General features: G+C 52.5%; 1 protein-coding gene across 1 annotated transcript; it reads right to left on the minus strand.

Annotated features, from left to right (window-relative positions):
* Nucleotides 1–1,476: 1,476 nt before the first annotated feature.
* C25H6orf132 (chromosome 25 C6orf132 homolog) lies at nucleotides 1,477–16,596 on the minus strand. Its single transcript, XM_071768547.1, has 5 exons — nucleotides 16,299–16,596; nucleotides 12,291–12,406; nucleotides 8,063–8,138; nucleotides 4,889–7,726; nucleotides 1,477–4,669 (listed from the first exon to the last, which is right to left on the minus strand). Exons 1-5 carry the CDS (start codon nucleotides 16,441–16,443, stop codon nucleotides 4,566–4,568), a joined length of 3,279 nt encoding a protein of 1,092 aa, XP_071624648.1. The 5' UTR covers nucleotides 16,444–16,596; the 3' UTR covers nucleotides 1,477–4,565.

Here is a 16,596-nt window from a genome sequence, read left to right on the forward strand (position 1 = left end):
CCTCCCACTTTGTCACCCTGTGAGCAAAGCACAGCAGCCCCTGGCAACAATGTGGAAGGTGAAGCTTATAAGGACAGGAGCTCATTGATAAATTCACCTTGTTTTTAGAGTTCATGAAAACCTGTACTGTGGTAGCACGAAAAAAATAAAGCTTCAGCATCAGGGAAATCTTTAGGTGAAGCTTCATGTGGTGCCACGGGAGGGCAGCAGCTGCCAGCTTGACAAGGAGTGAGGCAGCATCCCTCAGAGCTGTGCACTTTGTATATTTTTTATTCACTCCTTTTTCCCTGTCAGGAGAGAAGCCCAGAAGAGTGGCAGTTTTTCTAGGAGTCACTGGTGTGGGCTGCCAGCTGATTGCACCATTGCCAACAAGGCTGTAGGAACAGTCACACCATTGCTAACAAGGCTGTAGGAACAGTCACTATTGCTAACAAGGCTGTAGGAACAGTCACACCACTGCCAACAAGGCTGTAGGAACAGTCACACCACTGCCAACAAGGCTGTAGGAACAGTCACTATTGCTAACAAGGCTGTAGGAACAGTCACACCATTGCCAACAAGGCTGTAGGAACAGTCACACCATTGCCAACAAGGCTGTAGGAACAGTCACACCATTGCCAACAAGGCTGTAGGAACAGTCACACCACTGCCAACAAGGCTGTAGGAACAGCCACACCATTGCTAACAAGGCTGTAGGAACAGTCACTATTGCTGACAAGGCTGTAGGAACAGTCACACTGTGCAGGCAGTGAGGCAACACCACATCAATGCTGACTTTGTAGCCAGGTGCAAAGGATTTGGAGAATTCTCTGGGGTTTGTGGTGTGCTCACACTGTCTGCTGGGAGCCACTCAGGTTCGGGGACACTTCTATAAATACATTGTGGCTACAGGTGGAGACTTCAAGATACACATTGCAAACTTCCCTCCCGGACAACCTGGTTCTGTAGGCAGAGCTGGATTAAAGAGATGAGAATGCAAATAAATATAATTTTGAGGAGTGGAGAGAAGAAGCCACTGTGGAGAGGAGCCTGCCTTTTATGTTGCTGCCTGCATTGCTCACGCTGTGTTTTCAGTTTGAAGTCCAACAGTTCCAGTTAGGACTTGCAAATAAGCACACAGGTTTCATCACTAATGAAAAGTTCAAACCCAAGAACTATTTATAGAAGCAGCACAGGCTGAGCTGCACAAGCAGCCTGCCTAACCTGCTGGATGCAAGGGGTGTTTGCAGAGTGACAGGGCACCCAGGGCTGCCTGCCCATCCATCCCTTCGCCCAGCTTCTCAAAACACTGCAGTTGCCACAGGGTTTGTATCAACAACTGGTTAGAAATTGGACCAAGGCCTAGGTAAGCTGAGATTCAGGCTGCTGCTGAGGCCAGCTGGAGCCAAACTGCCCTCTCCTTTTAATCTTACATGCAAAGATCTCCGAGCAGGCAGACCACTTAAGCAATGCTAAATGAAGTCAGACCACACATAATAAAACAATATATCCAGACATATTTAATGCAAGAAGGTTGGTGTTCAGTGGCACTCATAAATAAGAGACTTTGTTCAACACTTTACAAGTAAAGCTCTCAGTTATACTACATTAGCAGGGACTTTTGAGGAAGAGGCAGCTGCAGGGCATAATTTAATTTGTATCAAGACCTGAATGACCAAACTGCATCAGAGAGGGCTGAAGGGAAAATAGTTCCAGGAAGATGGGGCTGTAAGGCAGGTCAGTTTGCTCCATTAATACCTCTCAATTTCTTCCTCTTCTACTGCTGACTTTATACAGAAAAACAGAGCTGGGGAGAGGGAGCAGACACGGGAGTCAGAGTTCAGCTTCTCTGTGTGACCAAGTGAGGTGTCCAAAGGAGAGAGAAGGAGCTCTCCACATCCCTGCTGCTGCTTTGTAACACAGACACCTCCAGATGGCCCCAGCAAAGGGTCCCCCAGTACTCAGAGGTTTGCTTAATGCACTGGGAAGAAGCAGGAATAGCCCAAAGTGTTTGAAAAATAGAAGTAGAAATAGAAGTAGAAATAGAAGTAGAAATAGAAGTAGAAATAGAAGTAGAAATAGAAGTAGAAATAGAAGTAGAAATAGAAGTAGAAATAGAAGAAGAAATAGAAGTAGAAATAGAAGTAGAAATAGAAGTAGAAATAGAAGTAGAAATAGAAGTAGAAATAGAAGTAGAAATAGAAGTAGAAATAGAAGTAGAAATAGAAGTAGAAATAGAAGTAGAAATAGAAGTAGAAATAGAAGTAGAAATAGAAGTAGAAATATAGACTAGAAATAGAAGTAGAAATAGAAGTAGAAATATAGACTAGAAATAGAAATATAGACTAGAAATAGAAATATAGACTAGAAATAGAAATATAGACTAGAAATAGAAATATAGACTAGAATTGGAATAGAATAGTTCCCCTGCTTAAAACATTGATGCTAACCAGTCTGACAACTGTGAGCAGAGTCCTACCTGATTTCATTCCAGCTTAGTCCACTCTGCAGTCCCAGAAGGGGTGTTCTTTATATGAATAATGGCTATTTCCTACAAATGACTTACATTTCCATGCTACTAATACTTAACACAGTACATGCTGGAAATAAGGCACTCTATGCTTACAATTACACAGGAATTGTGTGTCTGGGGGAAACAATGTGAACTTCCAAGAAGTTTTTCTCTAAATAAACAAACAAACAAACAAAACCAACAACAAAATACAAAAATTTAAATTCAAAACTGTTTTTGAGAATTAATTTGCAGTTATAACTTATTATTTTGGGAAAAAAATTATCAGGGAAAAAACCCCCAACAATTACTTTATATTACTTTATATTGTCAGAGGGGCTTCTTTGTTTTGTTTGAAGTTAAACTGGTGAATCTGCAACTTACTGCAACTTAATGGCATTAAAATGCCATTGGAACTAGCTATGAGACCAATTGTGATATTTGCATTTTAATTTTATTCACAGCAAAGTAGAGTTCAGAAAACTTTGAAGCTGTTTGAAACAGCTCTTATTGGGTAAAGTTGGAAATAACATAAAACACAGAACACCAATGACATGGTACTAACATCAAGAGAACTCCTGAAAAAGCCACCATGAAGGAAAATTTATCACTGAATTTTGATCTGAACCATAGGGCAAAATCTGCTCACATGCACACACACGTGTGTGCAACACAGGATAAGCTGGAGTGGAAGTAATAATATTGTATAGCATTGAAAACAGAAAGTGCTTTCCACAGAAGTAGACTAATGTCTCAAAGTGCTTTTAGTTTGTCAGTGATTAGAAAACATTCTCTACAAGTTTTTACACTTATCTTACAGTGGTTTTCAGCAAGTTTGCCTGCGAGGAGGATTATTTCTAATTTCAGGAAGCTGGCTGTTCATTTGGTCAGCTACCATGAGACTGCATTGCTTGCTCTGTAGCATAAAATCCCCTCTTGGATCCTACTCCTCTCTCCCACCCCACAGCCATCACTCACTCCCTCGGACAGGCACTGGCAGGAGGAGCATCCCCAGCTCCCAGACCAAGCACTTTCTAGAAAGAGTGGGAGCTGAGGGATGTCCCTGCAGACATTCCACATACCAGGAGCATCAAATACTCTACAATCACACCCAAATCCAGCCTCTTTGTTCCCCAAATCAGACAACCCCAAGCCAAGTCTCAGTACAGCAGTTTTTATAAGGACTCTGTGGCTTGGCTTTTAGAGGTGGGGTTGATGTGTGAAGTGGTAAAAGCCCTCAAGGAAAGCACCACCAGCACAGCACCTTTGGTGTCACCCACCCACTGATAAAGGAAAAGGATTGCTCAATGTCTTAACTCTCTAAAGAGCTTTACAGCCATCTTTACAGCCTTCTTTCATGAGGAGTAATCACCAACAGAAACACTTACAGTGACCAAAAGGCACAGGAAAGCAAGAGCCCAAGCTCCCAAAGCTGCTGCCCCCGTGTTGCTCCCTGGAGAAGGGGCTCAGCCCTCTGCTCAGAGCTGCCCCTGGCTCAGCAGGACAGACACTGAAAGCCAGGAGCTGTTTCTTAAGGCATCAGCATAATTGTTTTGCTCAAGGCTGCTGAAGGAGGTGGGGACAGAAGAGGTGGGGATCTAGACACCCTAACCTCTATTTCTATCCCATTGCCTCACATTATTATTTTAATTCCCCCACATTTGGCTATGCACTGGCTGGCTTCCATTATGCATACCTCCCTACTCCCAAGCATGTTGGATTTAAACCAGTCAAAGAAAATCTCTCCAGCTGATGCTCTTTAAAGAGAACTAAGGATGCTTTTTGGCTTTCTTAGAAGAAAGGCTGCAAAAATAACACAGGGGAAAAACAGAAAAAAGGAAAACCCTGTTTGCTCACGTAACGAGACAGCAGCCAGCTCTCCGTAGTAACTAATCTCCATGACAGTCTTTTGGGTAGAGCTCAAGTCCCGGGTTCACTCTCCACCTTCTCAGTCAATAGTTTCAAGCAGGGTTGGAACTGTTCCTGGTTCCAGCAGAGGAGGAGTTGATCAACACAGGCATCTTCTCACCTCTTCCCAGCTGGATGAAGGTGGTGGGGCAGTCCCAGGGACAGACTATCGGTGCCCACTCTGGTAGACGTAGGAGATGGGCTGCCGGGCTCCGGGCCGGACCGTGAAGGTGTTGGTGGGTCCGCTGAACTGTGAGCTGCTGTGGGCTGGTCTGAAAGAGAACAGAGGGAGAGTCACTGAGAGCCAAGGACACCCTTTGCTGCATCCCAAATGGCAGCGTGCCTCGTGCCCCCCCTCCCTGCACCGAGACAACGGGCACCAGGGTCTGGGAGAACCCACGGGACAACCCTGAGGCTTCTCTGGGAGCTCTGGTGCAGCCCAGGTTCCAACCCTCCTCTCCTTCAAACCAAAGGGACATCGAGGGGTAGCTGAGGGGAACACACACCTGCTGGCGGGTGAGAAGTCCCCGTTCTGCCCCTTGTACTTGGTGTCTGCCCCGGCACCGCCGTACAGCGCGGCCTTCCCGGCGCCATCGATGGACGTGCGCCTGCCCGGGGCTCCAACGGGGCCGTTCCTGTGGGCAGCGCTGAGGCGACGGACCCCATCCCCAGCCGGGGTGCTGTACCCCCCGGAGCCGTAGGAGGAGAGGGTGCCCGTGCCCCGGGGAGCTGCGGTGCCCCGGGGGTAGGAGCTGTCGGGCTCAGAGACGTACAGGCGCTTCTTGATCAGCGGGCGCGGGTTCGGGCAGCGGCTGAGGTAACTGGAGCTGTCGGAGTGCTGGGGTGAGAAGTCCCCGTTCCTTCTGCTCTTCTCCGAGGACAGCGGGGCCGACAGCTCATGGCTGCCCCCATAGACACGTCCATAGCCAGCCCACCTGTAGTACCGTGGCTCAGAGGAGCCCCGGCTGCAGTCAGGGAAGCTGGGGCACTTGCGGTTCTCCTCCCGACTTGGGAGAGGTTCCTCGACTTCATTTGCTTCATTGCTAAATTCTGGGGGTGGAGGGATAATCCCGTAGTCCAGCACCATCTCCCCGTTCTCCTCCTCCTCCTCCTGCCTGGGCACGCCATGGTGGGGTGGGCTGGGCTGGTTCTGCTGCCCTGACCCGAGGAGGCCCCGCAGGAGGCTGGAGGCTGCTGCCCGCTGGAGCCCAGGGAGGCTGAGGGGCTGCCCCTCGCCCGCTGCCCGCACGTCCCGGCCCTGATCTGAGGAGCTGGAGAAGGACAGAGGTCTGGCCTGTCCCGGCATGGCAGAACCTGCCCCGGCTGTCCGGGGCACCACGGTGAAGGAGTAGGGCTTGGATTCACTTCGGAAGAAGCTGGTGGTGAAGGTGGTGTCCGATGAGGCGCTGCCGAGTTTCAGGGATGGCTTCTCCCAGGCGGCGGTTCCCGCTCCCACCTCAGCACCGTGCCGGCCCCGCTGGGCACGCTGCCGGGCGGCCAGCAGCAGCGCCATGGGGGATCCCCGCTCCACCCGCTCACCCGTCACGGGGTGGATCAGAACCTCCTCCTGCCCCACACCCGAGGCACCTGCAGGGCTCCTGGCTGAGCCCGTGGGGATGGGCGGTTCAGCAGAGCTGGGCTCAGCACGATGCACCTTGTACTGGAAGATGGCGGCGCCGGGCTGCAGAGCTGAGCTCTGTGCAGGAGAAGTGGGGGGCGAGAGGGAGGCGGGAGCAGGGGGCTCCTCTGCTGGGCCCTGAGGTGGGGCTGGGGGACTCACACTGCTGTTGAGGGACCTGGGAGAAGGGGTCAAGCTTTCTGTCACCTTCCTGGTGACAGGAACATCATGGTCCTCCTGCCTTGCCTCATCCTTCTCCACCGCAGCTGCCGGGAGCGGGCTGGGGGCTGGTTCTGGCAGCACCGAGTTGGCAGGTTCAGGGGGGCTCTTCCTCATACGTGGGGTGCTGCTGCCATCCTCAGTGCCCTGCTTCTGGCTGCCGACTCCCAGGGCTGCTTTCCCTTCTTTCTTCAGGGACAGCACAGCCTCCAGCTCATTCCTGATCCTCATCACACTGGGGGGCTGCGTGGCACTGCTGCTCTCTGGAGCAGGGACTGTGGTGCTGGGAGAGCCCCCGGGGGCACTGGGGGGGCTGCTGGGCACCTCCTTCTTCTCTCTCTCCCTTCCTGCAGGTGACTGCCAGTCCTTCCCAGCAGGACCAGTGAGTTGGAGCCCACTGGAGCTGGGCTCATGGCTGCTGGCACGGTCGGTACCGTTGTCTGTGGGCCGAGGAGCAGAAGGCTTCTCCATGGGTCTCTCCTCCTTCCGTGGGGAGCGCAGGAGGGCCGAGAGCTCGTTCCGCAGCCTGCTCAGGTTGCTGGAGTCCCTCCAGTCATCCTCACTGGTGGGGTAGTCAGGAGGGGGGAGATCCAGGTCATTGGCAGAGAGAAACTCTGGTTCTGGAGGAGAGTCTCTCCGGGCTGGTTTTGGCTGGGGAATCTTCTCTGTTTCGGAGGCTGGCGGTGTGGAGCGGCACCCGGCAGGGGTTGTCCCTTGGTCAGGCCTCAGGGCTGGCTTGGGGCTGAGCGGTGGTGGGGTTGGCACTGCTGGCTTGGTACCAGCCTGTCTCAGCTCAGCTTCTCTCCCTGCCTGAGCCTTGGCCGCGGGTCTGATGGTGAAGCAGGGTGGGAGGGGAGGGCGGGCGTGGGGCTGCCTGGGGAAGGGGTCCTGGTGGGCAGGCTGGGTCTCCTGCACAGGGATGGAGGAGGTCCGGGCTGGGGCTGGTGGAGGCACCTTGAAGGACCTGGGGAAGGTGAGGTGGGGCTCGGGGCAGTGCTTGGGCTGCGGGGTCTCCTTTGGGCTGGGGGCGGCTGTTACCCCATCCTGGGGAGGGCAGAGCAGCCCCTCGGCATCCGCCTGCCTCGTGTTCAGCACCGTCTCAGACTTCCACTTGGACATCCCAGAGGTGAAGGGTGCCGGGGCCCGGCTGAGGGGTGAGACACCCGGAGGGGCTGGTGGGATGAAATCTGGAGGAGTCGGCGTGCTGGGTGAGGAGAGGGCAGAGGTTGGAGGCGGCGGAGGTGCCATGGCAGGAGGTGGTGGCACCACCTCAGGTGGTGGTGGTGGTGGTGGTGGAGGCAGCGTTTCAGGTGGTGGAGGGACCGGCGAGGCTGGAGATGGTGGTGCAGGAGCTGTTGGAGGGGGTGGTGGGGGTACTGATGGTGGTGGAGGAATGTCTTCCTCCAGGTCATCCCCCTCCAGAGCCTGTGGGCGCAGGTCCCCCACCGAGCTGTACCTTCGGTGGTTCCCATTGACCTGGGAGCTGGAGCCTGCAGGAAAGAGTGAGAGCAAAACGGTGTCAGCAGCTTCTCCAGCAGCACCAACACGGCCAGCACTGCCCCTGCCCAGCTACCCCTCCTCACAGCAAGCCACTTTGTTTTCCTCAGCAGCTGTCTAAAGGTTGCTGGACTGTAACAGCCAGTACGCCTCACTCCTTAGAAATTAATTAATTTTCAATTACGGCAAAGAACAATTAATCGTAGACTTGATCTTAGGATGAAAAAAAATCTCATGATCAGACTGCTCCAGAGCTCGTTACTCACATGCTGCCTCCCCCAGGGCACAGCACTGCTGAGCACTTAGTGTTGTCAGAAAAGATTCCTTACCAAGAGCTGCTTTTTCCTCAAAGTCTTCTGGCACTGACGGTGTTGGCACAGCCACCCCATGGGATTCTTGGGCATTCTGCAACAGTGGAGAAGATGGAGCTGTTAGCTACACCCCAGGTATGAGAGCAGAGCTCTGACAAGCAGAGCCTGTGTAGCTGGTGCCTACAGAAGGCTGATGGGATCCAGTGCTCCTTCCCAGACACAGAGGTCCCTGTGGAAGCTGCTCTTGGCAGGGTTGAAGAGGATGAGTGAGGTGACCAAGGGTGCACAAGCCAAGGACACAACTCCCCTGTGGATGTTCCAAATCCCAGCTCAGGGCTCCCCAGCCTCTCACCACTCACATTCCAAACAAACCTGATAGCTCCCTGGGGTTTTGTGGGTGTTGCTCCCCAGGCCCTGCTGCAGTCACCCACAGACTGCTCCGAGGTCACAGACAGACTTCCAGCTTTTTGGGAAGCTGGCACCAGCATATCTGAACACTCTGGGGAAAACTGCTACTTCTGTGGTTTGTCTTTCACTCTCAATGAGTCACTTTGCATTTGTGCTGAAAACTCAGCAGTGCCTTCAGCTGCTCCAGGACCATGCAATTTAGGAGCCTACACTCACGAGGGTGCGTACAGCTCGGGCACTTTGGATAATTACAGCCACTCACTGCGAGATATTCCTGACCCTCTGACTCACCTGGAGAGCTGACCAGGGCTGGCACACCTGCCAGCAGCAGAAAGCCTCTCCTTAGCCTCTCCTTCCCTCCCTGACTCACTGCTGGGACAGCTCTGCACAGGGCTGGGGTTGCTCATGAGGCACCCACCTCCCAAACCCGAAGTGGTGCTGACTCAGGCTGCCAGCACAGACAGAGCCTTCACATACCAGTGATGGGAGAGACCCATAGCAAGGAAATGACACTCCCTGAGCAGCAGGAGCTCCCAGACCTATGGGACAGGGCTCAGGGACACACTGCCCATTCCCAGGCTCCAGAGCCTTGCACTCCTGCTCACCCCGGGCTGTTTGTGGGAGCTGTAGCAGCCCCTCGTGCAAAGGAAGCTTTATCTTCCATCTGCCCTGCTCAGCAGTGCCTTGCTGCATACAAAAGCCAAGGTAATGATTGAGCCCCTGTGCCCTTTGCCTTTCACTGGCATTATCACTATTTTTACAAGAGATTGCTCTAGGATTCCAAAGTCTCGTTGATCAAAGGTCAAGCTGGGTTTGTAGGGTTTGTGTATCCAGGGCTCAGACAGCACAGGATCCCTGCACATCAGGAGTTCAGGAGCATGGGAGCTGCTGGGGCAGAGCAGACTTTAACAGCAGCAGCAGGAGCCTGGGCTCCTTCAGAAGACCCCTGGGATCCCCCAGCTTTTGACAAAAATAGTAAGAAAATACACATGGTTTGCTTGTAAAGTCCATTATGCCACAGATGACCGAAGATCCTCTGGAAGCCCAAGGGAATGAGCCAGTTACTGAGGAGCCAGGAGAGAGTGAGTGGGAATTCACATTCCTGGGATTACACAGCTCATCAGGCAATTTTGTGCTGGTGGAGAAGCCAAGGTATAAGGTGTGAGGACAGATCTGTGAGTGGCAAAACACCAGACAAGGTGAGCCCTATAACCTCACCTGAGACCTCTGTACTGGTCCCAAACATGCAGAGCAGGGTCAAGGAAAGATTTAACTTCAGCTGGAAGCCAGAGGGAAGGCAAAGGCTAACAAGAGGCACATCAAGAGCTGATAATGAGATTGTCCAGAGCAACAAGGTACCAAAAAACACAAAGAAAAAAGCCCCAGCATCTCCCATTTGCTATGCAAATTCATTTCTGCCATCTCCAGAGCACACTGAGGAAAGCTGCTCATTTACAGGAGACAAAAATGTCTGAGCACTGAATTAAAAGCAACATATGAATCACATGTTTAGATAGGAGTGGAAAGGGAATGGCAGTTGGAAGAGATTTATGCAAAGCTGGAGGAAACAGTCCACATTTCATAAAGGAGTAGTAATTTTGGACATGTCATTTCAACCTGTCCTAAAAACTGGGCAAGCCTGTTTCACTCCAGAAAATTCCTGTGGCAGTTGCTCATGCTCAGCATCTCTCTCAAAAAACCACCCATCCTCATGGCATGAGCTGGCTTCTAAAATGGAAAGCATCTCCCATACACTGCCAGTCTCCAGAGAGGAGGAGGAAGAGGAGGAAGATTGTTTCCCTCCCTGGTGTTTGCCTGGGGTGTGCCCAGCAAACCTCCAGCTGATTCAGAGCCCGGTGCTGTGCTTGGGGCAGTGTGCCAGGAACCTGCATTTCCAGTTCGTGGTACCTGCACCAGATTTATGTATGCTGAGGATCCCATCAGGGGGAACTTTCACTGTAACCACCAGGAATTGCTTTCCAGAGAAGAGGAGCCTTTCCTGTCCTCGTGGCCCCCAGCTCCTCTGGTCTCTTGGTGCCCACATTTCCCACCCGTTAAATAAACGAGGGTTGAGGCTGCCTCTTACAGAAAAAAAAGCACCAGAGAGTGACCAGTTATCATCTGAGCCCAAAGATTTCTCCCAGGCTGAAGAGCTGTCCCCAGACTCCTTGTTTTTAAGCAGAGCTTAAAACAAGGTGGTTTGGTACAGGAATTTATTCCCCCAGGATGCCAAAGCTCTGCCCACACCTGCAGTGGTGTGTGCATCCTCCTGACTCACTGCTAGGCAGCTGCTTCTCAGCCTCCCCCCACGCAGGAGAGTGGGTGGGAGGAAAGGAAGAGTTAAGGTGGGAGCTGTGGAACAGCCCAGGGTAAATATCTATGTGACACCAGAAGAGCCTGTGCCAAATTAAATCATAATCAAACCAAAATCATGCAGACGAAGACTGGTCCTTAAAAGCTGTTGCATATTCCTATTACTTCCTTCAGTTAAACCTGTTACTCCTGGGAGAGAAGCTCAGTGGGAGCAGCCCTTCCAAGGGCAATCCAGGGGAAAAAAGCCTCAGGGCTGGCCAAGTGTCTGCAGGAAAGCACCAGGGTGACAGCCCCTGGGACTCCTCCCAGGGACATTTGTGTTGCTTATTCCTCTGCCACATACATTTACAGTAGTAAAACAATTACAAGCTAAAAAATACACAGAAGGTCAGTTATACTCTAAAGAAGTGGTAACATGGGATGCCAGCTGTGGTTGTGCACCCAAGCCTGTGCTCCTGGAGTGGAGTTTCTTGGGCACCAGTCCTGTGGTCACTTGGCTGGGAGCCCAGGTGAGGTTTTTCAGCTGCTGTGACCTTTCAGAAGGCATCACAGAGGCCACAGCTCCTCTGTAGGACTTGTGTAACCCCGTAACTTCCTAATGATGCTCTCCAATAGATATTTAAGCTTCCTCTCCCTCCCCAGTTGTCCTCCAGATGACACCTGCACAACCCCACTGACTAATTGCACCCTGGTGACAGCAGACCAGCCCACTTGCTGCTGAGGGTGACAGATGCCATGGAGGACAAGGATGGAGGAGAAAAAACCATCCCATTCTCAGGGAGGATTCCCATGTCAAGACCAAAGGCTTTCCATTGTTCTGCTGTCTTCTCTGACCTGTATCACTTCAGATTTAGCCACTGCCATCTCTAAAAGGCCTCTGAGCAACCTCAGGCTTCACTGTCTTTATCTGGGGCTGAGACCTTTGCAGAGCTGTCCCTTTGCAGAGGGGAGGGAATCCCTGCTCAGCCACACTGCCACAGACTGTCAGATGTCAAATGCTCCCTGGGACAAAGCCACCTCTGGGTCCAGGTGCCCAGTCCCTGCCCCCAGCTGCTGCTGGGGTGTTGGCAGTGCTGCAGGGAGGGTTTCCCTCACAGAGATGGGAAATTCAGGCTCTGCACAGAGACCTGCAGCATTGCTGCCTCCTTCCTCTGCTCTCAGCAGCACAGTTTTGCTGTTGCTCTCTCCAGCAAGCTGCCTGATGCAGGAAGAGATACTGCCAGCAGTGGTTAGATAAAATGCAGTGCGAGGCAGATCTGCCATCTACACCTCTCAGCAGTTTTCTTTTTAAATTGAAAATACAAGTCTGGTGATGCTGACACCTCTCACCCAAGCATCTCGCCTATGTCCAACACAAGCCCTGAACTCGGATCACCTCCTAATCCCTCGTATCCACCATTATTACAGAGTGGTTTTGCTTTTCATTTATTTTCTTCCCTCAGGTAGAGGATGAGAGCAGCAGCCAGCCCAGCTGGTTCTGGGCAGCAGCTACAGACACTGCTGTAACAAATCCCAGGGTACTCACCAGGGGAAGGAAAGTCAGGAGCGGGCGGACCCTCGGACGAGGTTTGAGCGTTGCTGTGCCAGAGTCTGTCACTGTCCCAAAGCGGTTGTCACCATAATACACCTCAATCACATCACCTGAGGGGAAGAGAGGACTGTTAGCAGCAGCAGCACTGCAGGAAAAACCCCACTGCTCACCACTTGGCTTTAGAAAACATCGTGAAAGGTTTGCTCTGCCAGCCCCCAGGAAGGGGCAAACCCCACCCGATCCTGAGGAGCATCTGGGTGTTTGGGAGCTGAGTTGGGAGAAAGGTCCCAGGTGAGTGGGGGCCCAGGCAGGTAGGGGGTTGCCCTATAATGACTGCAGGTCCCTGTCACTTACAGAGTGGAAAGGGACAGCAGAGGTGTCCCTGACCCTGGCTGTGCCGAGCAGAGGGGAAGAACTCGGAGCACTGCTGGGGCACAGCCACGGAAATGGGACACGCAGGGAGGGTTTTCCCCTCCGGGTTTTGCTGCCAGCAGCTGAGGGCAGCAGGAGGGACAGGTAAATTACACAGGTAAATTGTGCTTGCCACAACACTGTCACACTCCAGCCTGCCCTGTGCAGAAAGGCTCTGAACCTCTTCCCAGAAAATACTGCCACGACATCTCCATTCATAGCAGAAAGCATGTGCAAACCCCGGTGTTACAAGCAGGAGAAACCATCAGTTACTCCTGGTTTTTTACCTTGAACCATTTGAACCACGCCTTTTGGGCCAGTTTATTTCTGACAGTGAATAAAGCTCATAAAAATTAGCTTAATTACGTTCTTTATGTCTAACAGCATGAATTAACAAGCAGCAGCACTGAAGCATGTAAACCCCACCTTGGCTGGAAGGAGATACACAAATAATTTGTAGCCAAGGAGACCAACATTAAAGAAAATAGAGGGGTTTGAGGAAGGAGAGGGAAAGAGAGCAGATGGCTGTGACCAGAGACAAAACTCTGCAGGAGTGGTCCCACCTGACAGATTTCAGTGGTGGTTTCAGTGAGAAAGAAGCAGCAAACACAAACGCAAACCTCCCCCCTCTGCCCCAAAACACAAACACCAAGTGAACAGCTTTACCCCCTCCAACAAAAAATAAGAAGTTTGGAAGCTGCCCTCAAACCTGACCCCGTGCTGAAGTGTGAAGCACAGAAACTCTTTCTGTCAGGTATCACACAGCAATTAAAAGCCAAGGAGCAGAAAGGTGAAGGTTGTGTAAGCTCCCTGCACAGGGGCTGGGCTGCATTTCTAAACCTCCCAAATCCAAGGGCTCCCGAAGCAGCACTGCCAGCCCGGGGAGCTGCCTGCACCCTGCAGCCACAACCAGTGTCCCCACGTCCTCCTGTGTGTCCCTGTCCCCCAAGGGACAGCCTGAGCCCTCCATGCCCTGCTGGACTGATTAATGGGGTCCCCAGCCCACCCCAGGCTGCCAGGACATGTGGCAGTGTTGTCACTCAGTTTGTCACTCCTCGGGCAGGCAGAGCTCAGGCAAGAAGCTCCCAGGGCAAGAGAGCTTCACACTCATTTTAGTGACAAAAAGAGGAGAGCAAACAACTTGTGTTTGTATTCCTGCAGAGGAAAAGCACTTGGATGAACACCTGGAATGAAGAACCTGACCACGCCAGGGGCTGGGCAGGAGCTGCCATGGCCTCTGCTGCAGTGATGGGTTTGGAGGCAGAGAAATTCCACAGAACCCTGAGACATGCCACGGAGTGTGAGCTCTTCCTGCCTCCCACCCACTGCACCACAAGTTACCCTGGGATACACCAGGAGTATCCATCATCCTACCACTGTCCTCACAGTCAGCCACCACTTCCTCTCCCTTAGCCCAACCTCCTCCCACTACAAGAGGTCCTTTACAAAAAGGACATTTTCTTCAGCTTTAACAATACTACAGTTCAAATTGTGTGGTCCTACCAGCAGTTTAACCCCTTCCTGTCTGTGAGGAACCCAAATGCAAAGGAGGAGCTACTGGAGTAACAGCAGAGATAGCAGTAAATCATTTTTTGCATAACCCCATGGGTGACCCCCTTATTCAGCAAATAAGCAGCCAGAATTAAGGCCAAGGCAACACAAGGGTTTGCTCTCAGACAGCTTTGTGGAGCAGTGATAAAGCAGTTCAGAGACTTGAAATGCTGAGTTTTGTATTAAACAAGACACTAGGTAAGCGCAGTGAGAAACTGCATTAAAGATCACAAGGTCTTTGATCCTAGATTACTAAGCATCACTAACCTGAATGCATTTAATTAAAAGTAAGATTAAGTGCTTGTAGTTGTGTTTTCTTTGCTAGATAAACAGGACTTGCCTGCTAAGAGCCTGTCACCAGTAGGACCTGTGCTCTGACAGCTTTGTTTCCTGAAAGGAGGGATCAGGAAACACCTTTGGAGGCTGTCGAAGAGGTTGGCCCTTTTTTGGCTTTTTTTTTTTTTACCATTCAGCCCATCCTGGAGACATGGGTGTCCTCTCAGTCATGGGAAATAAAATAAGCAATTGGCACCACATGTAATGGAACTTCTTCCTACTTCAGGGTTGCATCACCTGGAGTAGGTGTAGCAGGTTTGACGCTGGGGTATCCACAGCAAGGGGGTGGCATCAGTCACTATATTCAGGAATCTCTGAGTCAGTGACATGCAAACCTACACCCATTCCACATTGCCTAACTTGTGTTTACTTTGTATGAAAAACTAAGGTGGGGATTAGCAGAAGCAGAGGACTCCTCTTGGCAGCAGCGACAGCACGAAGCTTGGCAGTAAATATTGAAGAATCAGAGCCCGGGCTGGGGCTCCACCAGGCAAGGCCGTGGCACTGTGGAAGTCAGGGTGAAAGAAAATCTGCCCCAGGGACTGCTCAGTGGTGAGCAAGCCATTCCCCACAATGAGCCCTCAGCTTAGCACACGTTACTCCGAGCATGGTCACTCCGTTTGTGTGTGTCACGCTACCCTAAACAAATTAAATTCATTATATAAATGCCAAGAGGATGCTAAGGAGTGACCCAACAGCTTCTATTTACGCTCAGATTTCAAGAACTCCTGGCTTTTCCTCTGCAAGCCGATCCACACAGCAGTTCCCCACACCTGAAAGGAATGCCTTTGTGCTGCAATTGCAGCCACGGAAATCAGGCTCCTAATGAGCAGACACAGCGACTTTTTTTTTTTTTTTTTTTTTTTTTTTTCTTTTTTAAAATCCAAACCACATCAGAGAGAAGCTTCAGCCCTCCTCAGATTTACGATAGTTAGAAACCAGCAACTTTCCTTTGGCGTTTAAGAGTTGCATGAAACTCCACCAGCTTTCCCTTCTGCCTTGCCTTGCAGAGTGGAACCACCTTGCAGCAGCTGCAATGGCCACAGCTCCCCCGGGCAATGCTCAGCAAGGGCCGCTGCCATTTTTAAGCTCGGAAGCTTTTAATGGGCTCCAACAGCCACCAAACTTCATCCCAAAGCTGCTATCTTTTATCTGCCTGGCTCCATTATTTGGCTCCCTCCTACATAAGCCTCCAGGGCACAGTATTGCAATTAAAACCACAGAGAAACACAAATAAATCCTGAGGAATATGCAACCCTCAACTCCCCCCCTCGCACACAGCCCTCCAAGAAACAGGTTTACAAGTAAATAACTACGACCTGGGAAGGAGCAGATCAAACGCGGCGTGGGAAAGAGCGACTGGAAGCAACCAAACAGCTTCTCCAGTACTGACCAGGCTGCCTGACTCAGCCTCGCCTTCCCGGAGCGGGTTGTGCCCCGTGGGAGCACCCAGCCGGGCTGCTCCGCTGCTGCGGAGCCTCCGCGCCTTCCGCAGCGGCTCCGCTCCCGCTCCCGGCCCCGCTCCGACCCGCACGGACCCCCCGGGACCCGCCCCGGGACTCCCAGCCCGACCCGGGCAGTGAACCGGACCCCGCCGAGCCCCGAGCCCGCCCGCACCGTCCCCTCCACGCGTGGCCGAACCCAGAACCCCCCCGTCCCCCCCGCATCTGCCCAGGGGTCCCGGGGGAAGGGGAGGCCACTGACCGGTGCCCCCCGCGCTGTCCGAGGTCACCTCCTGGGTGAAGATCCAGGGCGGGTTGGTGGCGAAGAGGGACGGGGTGGTGGGGCTGGCCTGGCGCTTCCCGAAGAGGCGGCTGAAGGTGCCCTGCACCGAGTTGTGTTTCTTCATCGTGGCGGAGCCCGGCGCTGCCCGCCCGCTGCCAGCCGGGCATCCCCGCCGCGGGGCCGGCACCGGGGCCTCAGGGCTGCGGGGCGGGCACACCTGGCCACACCTGCGGGACGGCCCCTCCCTCCGCCCCGGTACCTCCCCGGTACCTCCCCA

This window comes from Heliangelus exortis, chromosome 25 (genome assembly GCF_036169615.1).
Source record: "Heliangelus exortis chromosome 25, bHelExo1.hap1, whole genome shotgun sequence".
Taxonomy (NCBI): Eukaryota; Metazoa; Chordata; class Aves; order Apodiformes; family Trochilidae; genus Heliangelus; species Heliangelus exortis.

Coding starts and splice junctions, on each gene's coding strand:
- C25H6orf132 (XM_071768547.1), bottom strand. CDS start 16,443: ATGAAGAAACACAACTCGGTGCAGGGCACCTTCAGCCGCCTCTTCGGG. Junction 12,407..16,298: donor GGACAGCGCGGGGGGCACCG/GTCAGTGGCCTC, acceptor TCTTCCCCTCAG/GTGATGTGATTGAGGTGTAT. Junction 4,670..4,888: donor CAGGTGTGTGTTCCCCTCAG/CTACCCCTCGAT, acceptor TCTCTTTCAGAC/CAGCCCACAGCAGCTCACAG.